General features: G+C 50.2%; 1 protein-coding gene across 1 annotated transcript in view; it reads left to right on the top strand.

Moving 5' to 3' along the window:
• robo4 (roundabout, axon guidance receptor, homolog 4 (Drosophila)) overlaps positions 1-9,270 on the top strand; it is a 10,420-nt gene extending 1,150 nt beyond the window's left edge. The window contains 26 exon segments of the mRNA XM_068744402.1: positions 1,000-1,081; positions 1,444-1,504; positions 1,549-1,618; positions 1,620-1,653; positions 1,656-1,706; positions 1,709-1,876; positions 1,998-2,155; positions 2,589-2,709; positions 2,830-2,877; positions 2,880-2,956; positions 2,958-2,968; positions 3,418-3,462; positions 3,464-3,543; positions 4,393-4,508; positions 4,590-4,821; positions 4,907-5,028; positions 5,334-5,505; positions 5,591-5,782; positions 5,938-5,980; positions 6,094-6,206; positions 6,504-6,833; positions 6,909-6,986; positions 7,137-7,272; positions 7,654-7,866; positions 7,939-8,240; positions 9,096-9,270. Of these exon segments, the coding sequence (XP_068600503.1) occupies positions 1,000-1,081; positions 1,444-1,504; positions 1,549-1,618; positions 1,620-1,653; positions 1,656-1,706; positions 1,709-1,876; positions 1,998-2,155; positions 2,589-2,709; positions 2,830-2,877; positions 2,880-2,956; positions 2,958-2,968; positions 3,418-3,462; positions 3,464-3,543; positions 4,393-4,508; positions 4,590-4,821; positions 4,907-5,028; positions 5,334-5,505; positions 5,591-5,782; positions 5,938-5,980; positions 6,094-6,206; positions 6,504-6,833; positions 6,909-6,986; positions 7,137-7,272; positions 7,654-7,866; positions 7,939-8,240; positions 9,096-9,268 (3,228 nt within the window). The 3' untranslated portion in view covers positions 9,269-9,270.
• Positions 9,271-11,420: the final 2,150 nt, after the last annotated feature.

The following is an 11,420-nucleotide window of genomic DNA, read 5'->3' as shown; positions in this document are numbered from 1 at the left end:
TATTATTATTGTGGTTGTTGTTATTATATATTAACAAAGCTGAACGATCTAACCGCTGATAAGTTACATCTGTGTTTATTTGTGTTTATTTATTTTAGATGCGAGCAAGACTCACTTTAAAAATAAATAGTAAACATGCCTGCAGCACATTATCGAGGATGAATATTAAAACAGAGGCCTTGAGACAAGTTTACAACAGATATAAAATACAGAAATATTTGACCTATATTTCTCCTAAATGTCCGGTTAATTAATATTTCACTGAGCTCCCACAACATAATGTTATTATTGATTAAACATCTGCAACACGTCAAAGGCTAATGCCTATGTGTGTGTGTGTGTGTGTGTGTGTGTGTTTTATACACGTTTGCTTATTTAGTATCTTGATGTAAAACACAAGGCACAATCAATAATTGATGTGACGCATCGATCTCTTCGGCTGCATCCTCAGGTTCGATCAGACTATTGTTTGCTCCGGTCGGAGGTATTTCAGGTATTTCCTGCTCTCGTGCACGAACAAACAACCTTTTGTTTCGTGTTCGCTGCCCCGTTTAAAGGCGGACCAAATTTATTTGGGGCAGATTGGTTCTCTTTACCATTTTCAGTTTTTCCCAAAAATTGTTTTTGCAAAACGGTGGCATCCGCTTTATTTTGTAACTTTAATACCATGAAATCTGATGCTGATGCAAATTAGCCACGTATTTGCCCCACGGGCCCCAGAGTGGGAATTAATGTAGCTTTTAATCTGTATGAAAGCCACTAAATATTCATCCATTCTGCTGTTGTGTTCCTGTAACATTTTATTTTGTGTTTCGGCAGGAAGCGGCATCGGGCTGTGCCCCCCCCCCCCCCCCCCTCCCCCTCCCTTCATTTTAATGCTTTTAGTTTGCAAGTCAAAAATCGTCAACCTTAAAACTCTTTCTTTTGTTCTGCTGCTGGGGGGGGGTCCTCCAGCATGCTTTTGTGAGGCTTGAGACGTTTCCGCTTCCTCCCCGTCAGGAAGCTGATCTCCCCGTTTCCTTCAGAGCGATCGTCCTATTCCACAGGAAGTCCAAACAATGGCGCTCCGCTGCCGCTGGAGGCAAACGGACGTCGTTTGTTGCTAGCGGGGCTTCAGCCTTTGTTGCTGTTGAGCGTGTGATTGGTCGGTTTACAGAGATCCACAAAGCAGTGCGAGCAAATGAGTAAACATTCTTACCTACGCCGTCAAAGGAGATACAAAACGCCCAAAGGTGTTTAGTCTGCCCTCTCCCACCTCTGACGGGGTAAAAAGAGAAATCCTCCGTTGACCGAGTCACCAAGCCGACGGTAACTATAGCAACAAGGGGAAGAAGTACAGGAACCGACATAGCGAGTAGCAGTTGGGCGTCGCTGCTCGTATATTTGGAGATACCTTAAAGGTCTGGTCATAAATCACAGGTTGCTCTTTGAACTATCGTTTAGGCCTCATTCGGCTGCTTACCGCCGCCGAGGACTCAGATCCCACCAAAAACACGCAGACGAGGTGAATCGGTTACACTACAATTGTGTTGTTGTTGTCCTCCTCAGGGTCGGGGTCCGCACAGAGGACGTCCCCCCCCGCATCGTCCACCAGCCGTCCGATGTGGTGGTGGAAGCTCGGAAGTCCCGCCAGGCTGTCCTGCCGGGCGGACGGGAGCCGCCGGTGACCATCGAGTGGCTGCGGAAACGGTCGGCCCGTGGACAATCTGGAAGGGAGACGGTCCGATGCAGACCCTGTTCCTGCTGGACGGGAGTCTCTTCTTCCTGAGCGTCGGAGCGGGCCGGCGGAGCCAGTCGCAGGAGGGGGTCTACGCCTGCGTGGCCCGGAACGCCGCGGGCCAGGCCACCAGCCGGAACGCCTCGCTGCATGTCGCAGGTAAGGCCGCCGGGACGAGGCCGCCGGGACGAGGCCGCCGGGACGAGGCCGCCGGGACGCGGCCGCCGGGACGCCGGCTACCGGACGTCTCTGACGCTCGGCGCTCGCTCTGTCGTTGCAGCGCTGCAGGAGGCGTTCGTCGTGCAGCCCAGCGACGTGGACGTGGCAGAGGGGGACGTGGCTGTCTTGAACTGTGTCCCCCCGATAGGACGCCCTAAGCCTAACGTCGTCTGGAGGAACGACGGCTCGCCCATCAACAGGACCGACCAGCACTACACCGTACGCCGCCCGTCCCAACGTTTGGAGCTCAGACCCGGGAACGCTCGATAACTTTTGTCTCGGCCTCGTCCTGCGTGTTTGATGTTTGTCTTCCAATATCGTTAATAAGATCTCAAACTCATGCGATGAATTCAAATGATTCTGAAGACAGAGAACTTGTAGCTTTGTTTACAAGGAGGTTGTTTGTTTGTTTGTTTGTTTGTTAGCAGCACTACAGAAAAACTGCTGGGTGGCTCTTGATGAAGAAGAATCTGAAGCTTAATTTTTTGAGATTTCTGTTATTAACACTCGTTATTTCTGCAGAATTCATTAGTAATTCTCCTGGTCTTATGCAACGAGCTCACACACGCACACACACACACACACACACACCTCACGCTCCACTCTTCTCATTCGGCGTGTGTGCCGACCTCCCCGTCTGCTCCTGCTGCAGGAGCTGAGTGGGAAGCTGATCATCGCTCCTGCGCTGAGGAGGCACGCCGGCTCTTACGTGTGTGTGGCCAGCAACACGGTGGAAGTGAGGGAGAGCAGAGCGGCTCGGCTGTCGGTGCTGGGTGAGAGGCCGCGTTAGCTTCCTTTAGCTCACCGTGCTAAGCGCAGACATGGGAGAGACCCCCCCCCCCCACACACACACACAGTAGCATCAGCACTGAGCTTCTCTTCCTCTTCTGCAGCCAAACCCGTGCTGGAGCTGAAGCCAGAGAACGTATCCGTGAGCGTGGGGGGTCGGCCCAGTTCTACTGCCAGGCTAAAGGTGACCCGCTTCCATCTGTGCTTTGGAGCAGGGAGCAGGGGCCTCTGCCCCAATGGCAGGTACATGGACACCCCGGCTCATTTGCATATTTAGATTAGCGTTGCTAAACCTTTATCTTGAGATGTTTCTGGTTCGTTTGAGGTGGAAGCTGTTCTAACAAAACCTTTTTTTTGGGAGGGGGGCGTTCGCGGGGCGTTTCCCGCGAACATCAGGAAAACGGATGAACCTTTTAGCTGGTTTGTCGATGGATGACTATGAAATCATTTCGACCAATGAGAACGGTCGTAGCATTTCACTGAAAATTCACAGGCAAGCACGCCACAAGGATTCAGAGAGGAAGGCAGTGCAGAGTTTGGCAGATGTTGCTGCGAAAGAAGAGGAAGCGGTCAAACTGTAAATAGTGTAAACAGCATAATCTGTCCAAATGGCAGAGTCTGATTGGTCGACGCTTCTGATTGAGGGCCAGCCGAGAACCAATGAGAAACGGCTGCTCTGCGTGTGCGTGCAGGTATCTCGTAAAACCGGACCAGACGCTCCAGATCCATTATGTGACGCCGAGACGCTGGGAAATACACCTGCACGGCTGTCAACGATGTGGGCGTGGCCACTGCCAGCGCGCAGCTACTGGTTGAAGGTGAGAGGATTCCTATTGGTCCAGGACCGTTACTGGTTGTGTCCATATGTTTGAGCATCTTAAGTCAAGGTTGTATAAACGCGATTCATACTAACTTCCTTTTAGTTCATAAATTGTTATAACTATTGAACTATTAAACTTTCAGAGGATTATTTTTGTACTTTATTTTAAGTCAATCGGTTTTGGTAACTTTTGATCCGTGGTCTGGGTGTCCGTCGATCGAGATGAAAACGCAAAGCATCAAGACGTAGAAGAATAAAACGCTCCAAGGAACGCAGACGTAGAATAAAAACGCTCCCAGGAACGCAGACGTAGAATAAAACGCTCTAAGGAACGCAGACGTAGAATAAACGCTCCAAGGAACACAGACGTAGAAGAATAAAACGCTCTAAGGAACGCAGACGTAGAAGAATAAAACGCTCTAAGGAACGCAGACGTAGAATAAAACGCCCTAAGTAACGCAGACGTAGAAGAATAAAACGCTCTAAGGAACGCAGACGTAGAAGAATAAAACGCTCCAAGGAACGCAGACGTAGAAGAATAAAACGCTCTAAGGAACGCAGACGTAGAAGAATAAAACGCTCTAAGGAACGCAGACGTAGAATAAAACGCTCTAAGGAACGCAGACGTAGAAGAATAAAACGCTCTAAGGAACGCAGACGTAGAATAAAACGCTCTAAGGAACGCAGACGTAGAAGAATAAAACGCTCTAAGGAACGCAGACGTAGAAGAATAAAACGCTCCCAGGAACGCAGACGTAGAAGAATAAAACGCTCTAAGGAACGCAGACGTAGAATAAAACTCTCTAAGGAACGCAGACGTAGAAGAATAAAACGCTTGTGTTTCCAGAAGCCGCCAGCGACAGGCAGAAAGACCTCCACAAAGAACTCTCAGCGCTGCGAGTCGTTCTGGAGAACGTCACCATCATGACCCCGGGCTCGAACACATCCCGCGTAGAGTGGAAGGTATGATAAAAGACATTTCAGACGGCGCCGCATTGAAGTCTTGCCTTTCAGCCGGGTCACCCTCGTCTCCCGGCGTTCCAGCTCCAGTCCCCCCCGGCCCAGCCCCATTTCCTGGACGGGTTCGAGGTTCTGTACCGCTCTCTGCTGCCTGCCAGCTCGGACTGGGCAGCGGAGAAGGTGACGCCGCCTGGCTTCCAGACCCAGGTGGGCCCCTTAAAGAGAGGCTACAAGTACGAGTTCAAAGTTCGTCCCTATGGCAACAACCTGTACGGGAGGGAGAGCAACACCCGCCGCCTCAGAGTCCCTGAGACGGGTGAGCAAGGATGATGTCCTCGGAGTCGGATGTATTCTACCGTCATGTTGAGATCATGGTGATGATGTTAACCCTCTGTGTTCAGTGCCCGGCGCCCCCCCAATGACCGTGTCCATAACGGCGAGCCTCGAGCAGAATGACACCCTCCTGTTGAGCTGGGCGCCGCCACCTCATGACACCCACAACGGCATCATACAGGGCTACCAGGTAATCACCGGATGCTAACGCCGGCGGTTACCCTGCGTTCCACCGGATGCTAACGCCGGCGGTTACCCCGCGTTCCACCGGATGCTAACGCCGGCGGCGGTTACCCTGCGTTCCACCGGATGCTAACGCCGGCGGTTACCCTGCGTTCCACCGGATGCTAACGCCGGCGGTTACCCTGCGTTCCACCGGATGCTAACGCCGGCGCCGGTTACCCCGCGTTCCACCGGATACTAACGCCGGCGCCGGTTACCCCGCGTTCCACCGGATGCTAACGCCGGCGGCTCAGGGATGCGCTCTTTTCCCAGGTGTGGTGTGTGGAGTCGGAGGAGCAGCAGTACCAAAACTGGACCGTGAATAGCGGCCAGCACAACCTTGACATCTCTCCCGTCAAACCAGGAAAGCGATATTGGATCGCCGTAGCGGCTGTCAACGGCGCTGGGGTCGGGATGCTGAGTGACCCCCGCGGGTTTGTCATCGGTGAGCGCCATTTTCTGAATCAAGACAGTTCACGGACAAAAATGTCGCTTTTCGTCTGACCTCATATTTATATTTCCCTTTTCAGACCCTGAAATCGGTGGTAAACCGGAGCCTGGCCGATCGGATCTGTCTCGGGTTCTGGTCCTGCTGCGGGACCCGGTGCTGATCGGGAGCTTTGGCGCCCTCCTGTGGTGCGCTTTGATGGTCGCAGCTGTCTGCCTCATCAGACGCCGCAGGAGCGCCGGCCACCTGATGCCGCGACATGGCAGGAGCAAAGGTGCCCCCCCCCCCCTCCCTCCAGACAAATTCAGGGTTAATCAGCGCCAGTTTAAAGATTCAAGCAGAACCACGCCCGCATCTGCAGAAACCCAAACGACGAGTGAAGGAATCCGCCGCGTAACGGTCTTCCACTGGCTTCTGTCTTTCTCTCAGGGTTGCGCGGACTAGCCAGTGAGGATCTCATCATAAAACACAGGTACCGGCGGAGAACGCCGTCAGAACCGGCGCCTCGTGTTCTGAAATGAACTTGTAGCAATGTGAGCCGGATGCTATTCCACAGTGGAACAAAAAAAATCACGTCGTCTGCAGGATGGCTGCTCCAGACTCGCCTTGGATCCATGGAGGCTGGAGACCCGCCCTCCACCAAAAGTATCAGGATCTGTGGGTCCAAGGTCAGAATCGTCCCGGAGTGAGAAGCGCCGGTGAGTCCGGCGCCAGACGCCGGCACAGACTCGAGTCCTGTTTAGACTTGTGTCCAGACACAAGTCTATAAGATAGAAAACACTCGGGAAACACAGACCTCCGCCAAGCAGCTCGTTCCCCTTCCAACTGGATCCACACCGTCCACACGGTGATCTGGATTAGCACCAAAAGGTTCTAGGTTGTTCTTGGTGTCTTTATACACCAACTAGCGAGTGGATTAAATGCATATCTAACATCATTATTAGCCGTTCACATGCTTTTTTAGCGTCTTTGCACGTCGGTCTGTGTTTCTCCAGGTCTTCCGGTCTCGACCTCTAACGAGTCCAGCCGTTTGGACTCGTCCGTCCCCGTTGAGACCGACGGCTGTGGCGTCTACGGCACTTTTTACGTGGACCTCACAGGCAGCGGCCTCAAGACGTTCAACAGTCCTGGGCCGTGTCCCAGAATGCCTCGTGGTCTGCGTCACCAGCGAGGAACGGAGACCATCCAGATTTTCACTCGGCCCCTCGGAAAGGCATCGGCCCCCGGCGGCCAGGAGGCGGCGCTGCCGTGGAAACGGGTCATACGGCCCCAGCCCAAGATGGGGGTGCTGAGGGAGTCCTGGGAGAAGAACCACGGCAAAGCGGGTGAGTGCGACGCCGCCGCCGCCGCCGCTGGACCCGGCGTTCCTGCTTCTCACGCGGCGCTGCGTTTCCCATCAGAGCTGCGTGCGGCGAACAGCGTCCCCGTCGTGTCAACCAGGAAGACGTGTCCAACAACACAGAGACGACATCAGCGCGGTAGGACCGAGTCATCGTTCTGACAGCCCCCCCCCCGGGGTGGCGCTGTCTAAACAAGCCTGATGAGTTAGAATAGTTGGGTTAGAATTTGAGCACATATTTTTGAAATATAAATATATAAATGTGGTAATCATTGTGTGTTTTATCCAGCCGGACATCCGGACTGCAGTGAAGTTCCTGGCTGCCCCCGCCTGCTTCATTACTCTGCGTCGCTGCACCTGGTGGACGTGCTGCCCCGCCCCCCACCAGCGGCCGTAGAGGACGTCGGCGTCTCCTCTGATGAAGGGTAAGAGCAGCAGCCGCCGCCGCCGGCGTCTCACAGTTCAGCTCTGATGCTACAGAGAAACCTTCAGGCTCATCTGATGCTATAAAAACATCACAGGAAATAGCAGAGCGGCAGGAATGTGAGGGGAGGAACAACAACTTTATTGTTTGGAGGAGTTTGAAACATTTCCAGAGATGTCAAAATCCCGACTCAGACGGATTTCACTTTGCAGTCCCGTCGAGCCATCTATTTACATTTCTTTTAAATGATTTTGATTTTTTTTCCCCGAGAGTGACGAATTCCTTTGATGTGATATTTGTTACTGTTAGTATTACATGAACCCCCTCTGGACCCCCCCCCGCAGCCGTTCTCCGTGTCGCTAATGTCGCTCTCTGTGCTCAGCTCCAGTCGCTCTACGAAGCTAACGCTGGACCTGGGCTCCCTCCAGTCGGTGAACGCCGCATCAGACCAGTGGGGGGCGCCGGAGCCGGCCGATGACCGCCACGCCTTTAACGGGCCTCATTACATGTCGCTGGATGACGAACACGATGGCACCCTGACAGCAGAAGAAGCCGCGCAATATCTAGAGCTCCGCCCTCAACCCGAGAGATGCAGGTAAAACACGGAGATCCGCCTGCACGCCACAAAGGGGTGTGGCTTACTGATGGGGTCCTCCCTCGCTGTCAGCAGCGCCCTGCCCGAGCAGCGTGCCTCCCTGCTGCAGCCCCTCTCCTCCGCCCTGGGCTACATCTCCGGGTCAATCCGATCCGACTCCACCGCCGGCGAGCCCGAGGCCCCGCCGCTCGGCCTGCGACACGCCCGCCTCCCGAGCACGCCGTCCTCCTGCTTCAGCGAATGGGACGGCTCCCTGTGGAACACCTGGAGCTCCGCCATGTCCAGCACACGCACCAGCCTCATCAGCTCGGTGGACGGCGCCAACTTGGCCCGATTGGTGGCGGCAGAAACCGCGAGTGGAGCGTCTTCATCAGGTGAGAGGAAGTTCATTAGTTTAGACGTTATTCACTAAACGCAACACTTCCAGGAACGGTTTTAGACACATCCTGGCTCTGCGTCGGTGTAATTACTGCAGGGTAGAATTATCTAAGTATCTTCTAGCTCACTTTGATTCCATTGATGTGTATATATCTCGTTGTTTTAAAACATTTTGTTTTTCGTTTAAAGTTCCTCCGTGGGCCTTCACACACTTTTCTTATTTTAGCATAATGACAATAAAGAATCTTGAATCTTGAATAAAGAGAACTGTGGAAAAAACGGAGCGGCGGTTGTGTTTGCTACTTTCTTCCACTAGAGGGCGACAAGCATCCATGGAAGGAAAAAAAGCAGAAACATATGAATAGTGAGCGTCTGACCCCCCCCCCCCCCCTTTCGATGAGTCATCTTTCCTCCCGTGGCCTCATCAATCATCAGACACTCTGCTCACTCTGCTCACTCTGCTCACTCTGCTCACTCTGCCCACTCTGCTCACTCTGCACCTCTCAACACTCCTAGAAAAGCGTTTCGTCTGCAGTGGACGATGCTCAGTCATTTAATCCGGAGCCCAACATCAGATTTAAGTTGTGTTTGTCTGTTTTTAAACAGGATTATGGAAAAGCTGCTGGAAGAGAATAAATAAATAAAAAGGAATCAGGCACGGTGGCGTAGTGGGTAGCGCTGTCGCCTCACAACAAGGAGGCACCGGGTTCGAGTCCCATATGTGGAGTTTGTGTTTTCCTTTCAGTGGCAGACAGCTTCTCCAGAAAGCTTTTCCTCAAGCCGTGTACCGCAATACTGCAATACTCCAATACTGAAATGTGTGTCAACATGCTGTCTTCCGCTGTGTGCAGACTTGTCCCCGCCGGCCTCCCCGCTCAGCGCATCGTACCACGCAGAAGGCGACTCATTCGGGGAGTTGGAACGCGCTCCTGCGTGGGACTGGAACGCGGCCTGGGTGGAAGAAATGGAGGCAAAGTACAGACCGCACCATCCCGGCAGGAAGCCGAGTTCCTGCGGCGTTTAGCGGCACCGACTGATTTATGAACAGATAAATAAATGTATGTTTTACTAGAAACAGTCGTGCGTTGTGAATAATTCAGGCTTCGACATGTCGTCACCTGAGCTTTTACAGTAATGGGAGCAAACGCCTTGATGTTTGAGACAAACCTCTGCTGGTAGAATCGATTGTAGTTTTCTTAGCTTTCCTCAGGGCGGTCCTGCAACTTCGCATGCATTGTGTTTCTAAAGTTTGTTTTCCTCTTCCGCTCCGCTCATTAAAGGAAACGATAATGAGATACTTCCCTCGGGGTGGACTCGCCCAGCGTGCGTCGAAAAATCCAGAGGGACAAACACAGGATGCGAGACGGCGAGAAGCAGTCATCATTACTGCAGGCAGCAGAAATATTAAGCTCATATATATATATATATATACGTAAAAAGTATTTTACATATTCCAGGGCTTTTTCTGTGTTTTTTCTTTTTCATTCTGGGAATTCTTATATTTTAAGATTTCGCCATTTTTTTTTAATACAAAATATAATAGAGCAATAATAGCAAAGTGCTTTTCTTTATAAAAAAAAAAAAAAGTTACATTTATTTAAATTAACTTGATTTTTTTTTTTTTTTTTTTTTACCTTTAAATAACTTCTTTTTTTTTTTTATTCAACAAATTTTCATGGCTGATAATTGTTTTTGACTCACTAATTTTAGTAGGAAAATTTGCTACTTTTTTTTATTTTACACTTTTGAATGTTCCTGCCGCGCTACATTTTACATTTTATTCTCTTTGAATAAAAACCACTTCACACGTGCGCTTCATGAGAGTTTTTCTTGTTGTTTTATTCAGAAGCAAGCAGCACACAATTTCTATTTTTCCCTGAGGGTTTTCTCAAACTGTAGCGGAGTTAGTGGCTTTGCCGCTGGACTGTCCGTGGACGTGGATCTTTCCACAGTGACCCCGTGGGGCCTGTTGGCGGGCTCTCAATAGCCGGTTTAGACCCGTTTAGAACTCGTCTCTTCGACTTGATTAACTGAAGCTGCTTCACCTGGTCATGACTTCTAATTACAAACCTCTGGAGAGAATAATGAAACCTACGTTTATATAGAAAAATGAATAATGTAATATTTAACTGTGTGTAACAAATGTTTATTCACCAGGAAACACCCAAGAGTCGATTTAAAATGTTGTCTCCTGCTCAAAGCACATTATTTGTGTAAACTGAGAGGCCCTGTAGATGTTCTCACTCTAAATCTAATTCGATAAAAAGTACGTAAGTTCTACAAGCAGAGATGTGAGGTACACATTTAATATATTTTTCAGTTTCCTACTTCGAGCAGGCGTCAGAAGACAAAAAAAAATCCATGTCTTTTCGCTTGTTAATTTGATTTTGCAGATTAAACCGCTGGTTGGATTTGTGGCTGTTTGTCAGATAAAAGAATAAAGTCAAATAATTAAGGATTACTGGCACACAAATCTAACTCAATGCGTGTGTGTGTGCTGCTCAGTGGAGCTGGAGGCTTCATGTAGAAACATATGGCCTTTAGTGAAGGAGACAGATGAAGGATAATCCCTTTGGTAGACAAACAGACACACACACACACACTTGTGCATGCTTTCTTCTCTTTTTAGTCCAAATGCAGAGAAACACATATGATCACACAATTCGGTTGATGCCAAACACAATCTTTATATAGAATATAATACAGCACACACACACGCACACACACACTGTAGATTTACTGCATGTCTGATTCTGAAATCGTTCATTTTAGTTAAGGGCTGATTACTAGTTGATTACTGGAGCGACTCCAACAGCTACAGCTACAACTGTCGTCACAAACCCAAGACCTCCTGCGTTCGATCATCTAATTCTGAGGTGTTCGTCATTTCCTCCTTCAGACACATACTTAATCCATCCACTCGATCGGCACAGAAAGAACATGATGTAAGAAGACACTGAGTACTAGCAAGTAAATGTCTGTCAGGACAGCGGACGCTTCGTCTTTGAGGTTTGTTAATTTAAAAGAAATGTCGAACTGAGAATCAAACACGAGACAAAATAAAAGGTTTCCTCATCCTGTTACAGATCATGTCTCGATCTGAGTTGTAGTAGTAGTTATTGTTGTGTTATTATCATTAGTCGTAGTTATTGTTGTGTTATTATTATTAGTCGTAG

Source organism: Brachionichthys hirsutus, chromosome 10 (genome assembly GCF_040956055.1).
Source record: "Brachionichthys hirsutus isolate HB-005 chromosome 10, CSIRO-AGI_Bhir_v1, whole genome shotgun sequence".
NCBI classification, from domain to species: domain Eukaryota; kingdom Metazoa; phylum Chordata; class Actinopteri; order Lophiiformes; family Brachionichthyidae; genus Brachionichthys; species Brachionichthys hirsutus.
This window is presented reverse-complemented; position numbering and strand designations above follow the sequence as displayed.